The sequence below is a fragment of the Vicugna pacos genome, chromosome 11 (assembly GCF_048564905.1).
Source record: "Vicugna pacos chromosome 11, VicPac4, whole genome shotgun sequence".
NCBI lineage: Eukaryota > Metazoa > Chordata > Mammalia > Artiodactyla > Camelidae > Vicugna > Vicugna pacos.
This window is the reverse complement of record NC_132997.1, coordinates 35,364,510-35,374,160: the sequence shown is the minus strand read 5'-3', so window position 1 is coordinate 35,374,160 and position 9,651 is coordinate 35,364,510. Positions and strand designations below refer to the sequence as shown.

The 9,651-nt window shown below is 53.3% G+C and overlaps 1 protein-coding gene and 1 pseudogene across 3 annotated transcripts in view; both read left to right on the top strand.

The window, feature by feature from the left end:
• Window positions 1-1,257: 1,257 nt before the first annotated feature.
• CXCL12 (C-X-C motif chemokine ligand 12) overlaps window positions 1,258-9,651 on the top strand; it is a 28,665-nt gene continuing 20,271 nt past the window's right edge. For all 3 annotated transcript variants that reach the window (XM_072971108.1, XM_072971109.1, XM_072971107.1), the window contains exons 1-3: window positions 1,258-1,413; window positions 5,535-5,652; window positions 7,962-8,048. In XM_072971108.1, the coding sequence (XP_072827209.1) occupies window positions 1,353-1,413; window positions 5,535-5,652; window positions 7,962-8,048 (266 nt within the window). In that variant the 5' untranslated portion in view covers window positions 1,258-1,352. The remainder of the gene's footprint in view (window positions 1,414-5,534; window positions 5,653-7,961; window positions 8,049-9,651) is intronic.
• On the top strand, window positions 1,687-2,468 carry LOC140699520 (uncharacterized; annotated as a pseudogene).

Below are 9,651 nucleotides of genomic sequence, written 5' to 3'. Positions count from 1 at the left end.
CAGTGGGAGGTGGCCGGAGAGGCCTGTGACCACTAGCGAGGCCCAAAGGGGCCCTCTTCCTGAGCCTCCCAGACCTGCTGGGGCCACCCCAGGTGTCCAAATTGGGGAGAGAGCGGCGGCCTGCCAGGAGGGCTGGACACAGCAGAGGGACGACCCCGTGGGGGCTCTCTGGACCGGAAAAGCCTTCCTGGGTGTGAGGGGAAGTGGGGAGCTCTCTCACCACTTTGGGTGGCGCAGGGCATCCATTGGGAGAGGCAGAAAATACTGACCTTTAAACAATTATTTCTAGCTTCCCTCCTTGAGTACTGTGTGTCAGCCTAGATGCTCAGCACTTCGCGGTGGTCGGGAGGAGGGTCTTGCCAATTCCCCCATTTCCACAACGTGGGCTGGGAACTGGGTTTAAATCACTTTACAGTTGAGAGAGCAGAGGTGCAAAGGGCTAAGTCAATCCCCATTTACTAAGAACCTCCAGGTCGACCTGCCTTTGTTTCCTTTATGTGACAGGGCATTACATTTTAATTGGGGGGGGGGCAATAATTAGGTTTATTTATTTATTTAATGGGAGTACTGGGGATTGAACCCAGGACCTCGTGCATGCTGAACACGCACTCTACCACTGAGTTATATCCTCCCCCCAGCATTCTATTTTAGAGCTTTGATTTTACAATTCAGGAAACTGAGGCTCGGCTATTAAGTGATAACGTTGGCTTGGAATCATGAGAGTCGCTCTAACTGCAAAGACCTGTCTGGTTCCCTTGGTCCCAGCTGTCCCGGCCGCTGAGCAGCGAGCAGAGGCCACTGGTCAGCTCCATGTCCTACACTCCCAAAACAGGACGCTCTTACCTACCTCGGGACGCCGCTGGCCTAGCTGGCTCTCACTACTAGGACTGACCTGTTTGTTTTTCCTTGGTTCTCATTCAGTTCCCGCCTTTGGGACTCGATCTCTCCATCTGCATAATGGGAACAGTAACCAGCCCTGCGCAGCCCAGCCTCACCGAGCGGCTGGCTTCCAAGGTGCAGGTCTGGGGCCTACAGAGCAGGACCCTGTGGAACCTGATTAGGTCAAAGGCTGGAGCGCTCTGCAGCCCCTGGAGCATCCCAGGCGCGGGGGAGGGGTGGGAGAGAGGAGACAGGGGGAGCGGCCGTTTCAGAGTGGGACCCTGGTCCGAGCCCCGGGCCACCGCCGGGATTCCGCTCCAGGCCCGCCCCTCGCCGCGCGCCCCGCCCCGCCCCGCCCCGCTCTCGCCTCTAAAGTTCCAAGCGCGCGCCTCCCGCTGCCGCACTTTCACTCTCCGCCGCCGTCGCATCCCCATTCGCGTCCGGCCTCCGTCCGCCCGCCGCCCGCTCGTGCCATGGATGCCAAGGTTGTCGCGGTGCTGGTCCTCGTGCTGACTGCGCTCTGCCTCAGCGACGGTGAGTGCGCTCGGCGGCGGAGGCGTGGGCAGGCGCCGGGCTCTGGGCTCAGTGCGGGGCCGCGGCTCCGCTGCCCGAGCCCGCGCCGTCCCGACCGAACCTACTCTGCGCCGCTTTGCACCGGGAAAGTGGAGGCCGCCCACTTCGCGGAGTGCGCTCCCTCCCGGTGCAGTGTTCAAAGCCCCCGGCGTAGCGTCCCTGCCGCGCCGAGGCTTCGCACCCCGCAGCCGGACTCGGGTTCCAGATCCGGGAAGCGGCCGCCAGACCTCGGGCTGGCTGCACAGTGAGGTCGGGCAAGATAACCGGGTGCGAGCGCCCCGAGGGCGCGTTTGGAGCCGAGGAGGTGTGGAGGTGTGGAGCCGAGTCCGGAGCCTCGGGCCCGGACCTTTGACCGCCCACCTCCCAGCTAGTGCCTTCCCGCTCCCAGCTCGGTTTCCAGAGGCAAGTGGGCTCGGAGGCCCCGCTGCGCACCGTGTTGGAGAAGCGATCAGCTGTTCTTGTGGGAGGGAGAGCTTTGCAAAGGCTGTCTCGTATCGCGACGCGCTCGTAGTGGCGATAAGATCGGGTGCAGCTGCGTGGCGTCCCTTCTACGCGAGGCCGGCCGCCTTTCTATACCCACCTAAGCGAGGCTCCGCGGGCGCGTGGTACCGAGCAGCTGTCGGGTTTGCGCCACCCGCCTGGCCCGGCTTCTGCACAGCTCCGCTGTCCGTAGCGACTCTGCTAACCTGGGCGCGCATCCAGCGTCTGTCTTCCCTGCCTCTTCCTGGGGTCACCAAGAGAGGCCCGGGGCCATCCGGATCTTGCATGCGCCTACCCAGCCCCCAAACCACACCTGCAGACAGGCGCCTTTGTCACCAGCCCAGCAAGCACTCTACTTCAGAGTGAGTGGTGCTGCAAAGTTAAGTCGCCAAGGCCTTAGGCCACTGGGAAAGGTGGTGTCCCGTTTCACTGCGAGAGGGGGAGAGCTTTTTTATTTCTTCTGAAGCTTAAGAGAAATCTCACTGTCCTGTTACAAGACACTACTGCTGCAAACCAAAATAAACTGTTGCTTCTGAACGCACAAAACATAACCACGTTGGCCAGGCCATGCTGAGCGTACTTGGCTGCGAACTTTCCAACAAATCCTGCAAAGAGTTGACACAGTTCTTGGTGCAGCTGAGGTCTGTGCAGGACAGGAGAGCCTGGAGCAGTAGGCTGGGTTGGGGCTGAGGACAACTGCTAAGTTGCTGATGGTTGGTGGTGATCAGGGAGCAAGGGTGAGTAACGTGAGCAGGCAGAAGGGTCTCTTGGCTGACCACCTGGGAAGTGTTCTTTAAAAGAGCAGCTGGTCAGAGCTGCAGAGGGACTAGCACCTAAAGGCAATGAAGAATTTTCTTCTCCTAAGCTGAAAAAGTAACCGGTCCTGGGTCTTCGTTTGGGTATTAACAGTTGAGTGATTTGACGAGAGTGGTGTCATGGCCCAGCTGTCTGAGGACATGGTTCCTTCTCTAGCTACCCCTTCTTCTGGGGGCCTGTAGGCCTGTAGACATGACTGAAATGCAGGGACTCGGGTCCTTGAGTGACCGAGGCGGAGCACAGAAGGAATAGGGGGCCCCATCCACTCCACAGAAGGAGTTGGGGCCCAATTCTGAGAAGGACTGGTTGCTCACCCTGCTGAGTTGCCCTCTTGACAGCCAAGGGCCAGGTCAGGGTCCTGGGCTCCCGGTTAGTCTGGTTCTCCTTGCATGCATAGGCTATTCTGAGTAAGTACACCCCCCACAAAGCACAGGACACTGTGCCCCTGAGAGCAGCAGCAGCAGGGCTCTGCATCCCTGGTGTCACCAGGAGAGCATCCTGGACAGGGACTTCTAAGAAACAAGCACTTTCCAGCTGCTTGGGATCTGGGCTGCATGGACCTGCTTGGCCGTGTGTGACCTCGGGAAGTGCCAAGACTGGATGGCTACCCAAGTCGGCCCCGCAGCCTCTGGGATCCAACACTCACCCTCCCCTTGCTTTTTTACTCCCTGGAGCCTGTGTGTCCATGCTGTGTCCCCTGGTTCAGGCTTTGGCTCTGGCTCCTGCCTCCCTCCATTGGCTGACCTCAGCCAAGCAGGTGGGCCTCTGGATGCCCTGGGCTTCCAGGGTTTAAACCCAGGGTGGGCCCCATTCCCAGGACTGGCTGGAGGGGCTCGCAGGGGGCTCCTGTCTCTGCATGAGAGTGGAAGGACCGCTCCGGAGCAGAGCCAAGTTCACCCCAACCCTGGGTGACATCTGGGCCAGTCAAGCCTCTTGCCTCTACAGTCATATCCAAAACAGTTGGAAAAGTTACTGCTGTTGGCAAAAAGCTGGCAGGAAGGTCACCAAGTGGACACAGCACCTAGTTCTCTTGGTAAGAACACTTGGGGCCCTGTCCCTTTAAAAAACCTGTTGAAATTCTCCACTTGACAGGCAGGCAAGTGGGTCCTGGGAGCAGGAATAAAAATTGCCTTTGAAGGAAATGGATAATCCCAGGGGGTGAAGAGGGGAGAGGAGAAAAAGAGAAAGCTTGTATTTTGAGCTCAGAACAGGCTCTGATTTCTGGCCTGATCTCCACTGCCTGGTTAATGGAGTCAGAACAGTCTCTCAGAGACATAGGAGAGCGGCAGCCCCCACCCCCCTCAGCGCTGCCTCCAACATCTTTCATGCTGTGTGCCTTCTAGCTTGTTGTTGCTCTGGGATTGGGGCCTGTTCTGCCTCGTGTTTTGCTCGTCTCTGAAGGACCCCCTAAGAATTCTAGGGAAACCTGGAGGCAGGACACTCAGAGGGGAGACTGGCTTTTCCTTACCCCAGGCTGCCCAGCCCCTAGCTCCAGGTCGCTTTCCCAGGTGATCTGGTTACAGGGCAGTACAGACTTCTCCTGCAGGGACCCTGTGTGTTAGACCGGTTATAAACCTGACCGCTGCTCCAGGCTCTCCAGTCACTGAGCACCTTGAAGCCAGGTTTTCTCCTTCCTGGTTTTTAGGGAGCCAAGTTCGGTCCTAAGGAGCCAGATGGTCTCCTTTCCCCCTGATGTGGTGGCTAAATAGGCTGCCGTACCCAGATCATGCCACCCCTCAACTGCATGCAGCCTTTAGAAAAAAGATGAACTCCCTCCCTCACAAGTTTTCCTGCTGACTTCCCAGCCCTCTTGCCCCAAAGTGCAGAATTTCAGAACCACAAGGAGCCCTCTGGGAGCTCTGTAAACAGGCAAACTTTTTTTTTTAATCTCTGGACTAAATATTCTCAGACATACATTTAATCCCTGATGAAAGGATCCACAAATTCAAATAATTTAGGGTATTAAGTAGAGCTTGGATAATATCTGCAGAAAATGAGCGGGCGCGCAAGCACACACACAAATCCCAGCCCCTCCGGGCTTGCAATCCTAGACTCACAGGGTAAGCTGTGGGTTCTGCAGGAGCCCGTTGCTAATTTACACTAATGAGTGTCAATTATGGCATTTTGGAAATTGGCGAATTGGCAAACAAAGATGTAATACAACCCGGGAGGCTGTAGCATCCTGGATCTGGCAATGAAAGGCACATTTGCCTCCAGCCCTGGAAGGGCAGGGGAGAAGGTGGGCCCCTGCCTGTCCTCTGGGGACTCCCAGGTAGGAAGGCAGCCGGGATTCTTTTGTGGCTGCCCGGGCTTAAGGTAAATGTCAAGACAGAAGCCTGCAGGTGGGGGAGGGCAGCATTCCCAGGGGAGTGGCAGTGGCTCCTGGGATGAGACCTGTGCCGAGGAGGAGAGAGCCTGGGATTTCCTTCTTACCGCTCCCCCCATTCCCCTGGAGGAGTTTATTTGCAAAGAATAACGAAGAACCTCAGGACCTTGGTTTAAACGTTTTCTCCTGTGATTAATATCCTGTATCTTTCATCCTTTATCCTGAGTAGGAGGCATCTAATGTTAACTTCCCTGCCCTCCTAGGATCTGGCTCCCCTCAGGTCCAGCCTGAGCCCACAGAGCTCACTGCGCCACCCAAGGAGCAGGTCTTTGCCAGGATATGCCTGTGACCCTGCCCATCGCTCCCCATCTGATCCCTCGGCTGCAGACCCAGACACATTTGTATCCCCAAGGCTTGGCAGGATAATAACAAGCTGCCTTGCTCTCATGACATCTTCTAGGGAAACCAGTCAGCCTGAGCTACAGATGTCCCTGCCGATTCTTTGAGAGCCACGTCGCCAGAGCCAACGTCAAGCATCTCAAAATCCTCAACGCTCCGAACTGTGCCCTTCAGATTGTGTAAGTCTGAACATCATCCCCCAGGGATGCTGCATTTAACAGGCAGAGTAACACCTAACTCACCAGCTTGTTAGAGCTAGAGAAATGGCACATGCTGAATGTCCAGGCTTGCACCTGGCATAATTACAGCAGCAGATATCACCACCAGGCAGGGGTTCCAAAAGCCGCGCTTATCCTTTGTGCCCTAACCCTTGGTGCTGTACTCAGAGAGGTCCTTGTCTCTTCTTTCCAAGCTTCCTCCCTTTACTGCAAGAGATGGGAGCACGTTCAGATGAGAAACATGGGCTTCACTAAAGCTTCTTTCTGCTAAAGTACAATAAATTATCCAGCCCATGGCTAGTAACAGTTCTGTCCTGCCAATATCAGGGCTTTGAGGCCCTAATTTAATCCTTTATCACCGAGCACAAACTCACAAGACCCAAATTCAGTTGAAGTCATCATTAAAACATTTGGTGAAACTCAAAATTACCAGCTCACTTAACTGCATTTTCTCAGACACAACAGATGAGTTTTCAGTTTTGCTGGTGCTGATGGCAGCTGCTAACCTTTGATTTCATTCATGTGGGAAATAGACAAAACGAAATCACACATACGTGAGACACAAAGATCTCTCTCCTGGAGTATAGGAGGCTGGGCCAGGTGCAGGAAGAAAGATACACATGGCCAACCATTGCTTGGCCCTCCAGTGCCATGTGTCCCATGTGTTCCCGTGCTGTGACTGCACACAGTGACCGTGGTCATGACTCTAGATGCCAAGGAGGTGAGGCTCGGGGTCTCCTGGGCAGAGCTCACCTCCTGAAAAGTCCCAGCTCTAAAAGCAAGATGGAGACACAGCAGTTGGAACAAAAACTATACCCACTGACAACTCTCCACCCAGCACGTACTGGTTTTAGGTTTGATTCTCTTTGTCTTTTTTCCTAGCCTTTGCTTGAATGTATTTATCATTTACAGTATGTTTTAGGGCACTAGAAGTTGAATGTGTATTTTTTTTTCATTTTCTTTGCTTATAATAAATACTACCTCTCCTTTGAGAGGTATTTAACCAGATACTGAATTCAGCGAGCATGAGCCTGCTTCCAGGGCAGACTCTGCCAGTTCCCTTGCCTGGGAATATATCTTGAGGTTGAAGAAGTCAAATAGACCCTCAGGTCTGTCTGGGCAAACACCACATTAATAAGCAGCAGTGCCAGAATTGGACCTCCATCTCCCCTGCTTCCAGCCACACCGCTCTGCACAGCTCACTAGCTTACCTGGCAATCGTGTGAAGACTCCTGTGGGTGTCCCCAGCCACTGTGCTGGCTGCAGGTGTTCTCATAGACCCAGAATGAGTGGGCAGTGGTGTCTCAAGGCTGCTTGAGATTACCTGGTCCCCAGGGCTTATGGAGAGGATGCAGAGATAAGTGCAGGTGCTCCCTCAGGACTTCTCAGGGAGGGAGGCTATGAGTAGAGGTTAGAAGCAGGCGGGAAGGTCCAGTCTGAACTTTCAGAAAACAAATGAGACCTTGAATATTCAGTGAACTTGTCAGGTCTCTGGCAAACCACCTCCTTACCCCTCCGCGTTCCTCCTCACGCTGTCCGTCCCCTCTCCCCATCCCCGAGGCTGTTGTGTACCTATTTGTAGGTCTCCTGCCTCCAGGCTTACTCTTTTTTTTTTTCCTTTCTTTTTAAATTTGCTTTTAATTGGATGTACTGGGAATTGAACCCCAGACCTGGTACATGCTAAGCATGTGCTTTACCACTGAGCTATACCCTCCCCACCGGGGCTTACTCTTAAGTCTGTCTTCCACATACTATCAAGATGATTTATCAAAATAAAAATCTGCTTCTGCCACCCTCCAGTTTGAAGTCCCCACAAGTTCCCATCATAAATAAAATTACAGATAAAGTCCCACTGCTTTCCCCCTTATATCTGGCCACAAGCTTGAGTGTCCTGTCTCCCAGATTCCTCCACATCCTCTCGGCCCTGTTACCCCTTCGGGATATTTGCTCTTGCCTCCCCCTTCTTTTTACTTTACTTGCCCAGCTCCTACTTATCCTTCAAAACCCAACTCAGATGTTCCCTGTGTAAATTCTCCCCGGACTCCTTAAAGACTTTCTTTCACTTCCAGTATCTCTGGGGTGAAATTTACAGCACTGCTCACAGGGTCTCCCCAGCACCCCTGAGGTTCCCCCCGAACCTGAGCCTGCCAAGTGGGGCACCCAGTTCCTGGAGGGTCCTGACCCTGGTGTCAGATGATGAGCCCATGCCCAGGTCACAGCCGTGCCCCCTTCCGTTCAGCTGCACACTGTCGCCTCTTCTGTTTCGGCAGGGCAAGACTGAAGAGCACCAATAGACAAGTGTGCATTGATCCAAAACTGAAGTGGATTCAGGAATACCTGGAGAAAGCTTTAAACAAGTAAGCACAACAACCAAAAAGGACTTTCCACTAGAGCCACTTGAGGAAAGCTAAACCCATGTGTGAGATATGAAGGTGGGGGGGAAGGTCTGAATGGTGAGGACCAGGTGTGCCTGGGAGGGCAGTGCATTGACCTGGGGACGGACGTGAGGTTTGCCCAGCCTATAGACAACTGCATTTATAGCATATGGTACAATATTGCAGCGTGTATTCATCCGTGTCCCGTACCCTTCACATTGGCTCCTTTTATAACTGGGGTTTTTCTAAGAAATTGTATCATCCCCATAAGCATTTCTCACCCATCTGTTCCCTCATGATAATCACCATCATCGTCATTCTCATTATCCTTCTTTAAATAGATGATTACTTCAAGATCTATATTTGGTTTGCTTTGGAGATCCTCCTTTTCTCCCCTGGGGAGTCTGAGCACAGTCTGGTGATGGCCCAGCAGGGGGCTCAGAAAAGCATCCTTCCTCCAGACGCCCAGGCTCAGAGGAAGACTGTGGGCGGCTCCTGCAGGGGGCGCCCCTCCGGGGATGACAACCCAGATACTGACGAGTGCTAGGCAGCGGCCACCACCTTCGCCTCCTCTTTCAGGCTCAGTGATTGGGTGGGTGGAGAACCGCCATCACTGGGGACTGTGCTCAGAGACCCTCTCCGGGTCATTCCTGGCCTCTCCCTGCCTCCCAGAGCATGCTGTCATCCTGCTTCTGCCTCTCATTTCTGTACGCGCCTAGCCGGAGGAGGGTGATGGCTGGGGTTCCCACCCGGCAGCCCCCTCCTCCCTTTGCCTGCCCCTCCTCCTCAGCAGGCCCTCTGTGAGATCCTTCTCTGGCCTCCTCCAGAATGGGCTGGCCCTCTCCTGGGGGTATGAGATCATGTCTCCGCCTTCCCATGAAAGACAATCTGCGGAATCCAGTGCAGTTTTCAATCGGAGAGCTTGCTCTGAGGAATTTGGTTTCTGTGATTGCCTCTGAAGCCTGTGTATGCCATGGAGGCTGTACCAATTCTGAGGTTTCTGAAATCAGAAGTGGAAAAAAATAGATGAATAAACGAGCCTCTGGCCACTCACCCCTCCTCCTGAAGCCACAACATGGTTTCAGGTTCCTGTCAGAAACGCTGGCAAGATGAAATTCCCATGTGATCCACAGATGGGCCTGGTGGTATTTGTAACTTTTTGCGAGGCAATTTTTTATATATATTTTCGTGCACAATTTTTTAAACATTTCTTTAGTAAGCAAATGTATTTCAGAATATATTTATAGTCGAACAGTTCATATATTTGAGGTGGAGTCATACAAACGTCAGTAGGTTACATTTCTCTATTATCTGAAACTACTGGCAGTTTGTAAAGAAATATATATGATATATCCGTGTGATTGCAGCTTCCTAATGTTAGCCACAGTGTATTTTTTCACTTGTACCAAAATTGTATCAAATGTGACATTATATGCACTAGCAATAAAACGCTAATTGTTTCATGGTATACTCCTCCTACTGTATGTGGGAATTTATTTACCTGAGATGAAATCCAGTAGTTGTTAAGACATGGAGTTTGTACCCATTTCTGGGATTTATGAAGATAAGTTAGCAGGCTGGTGGG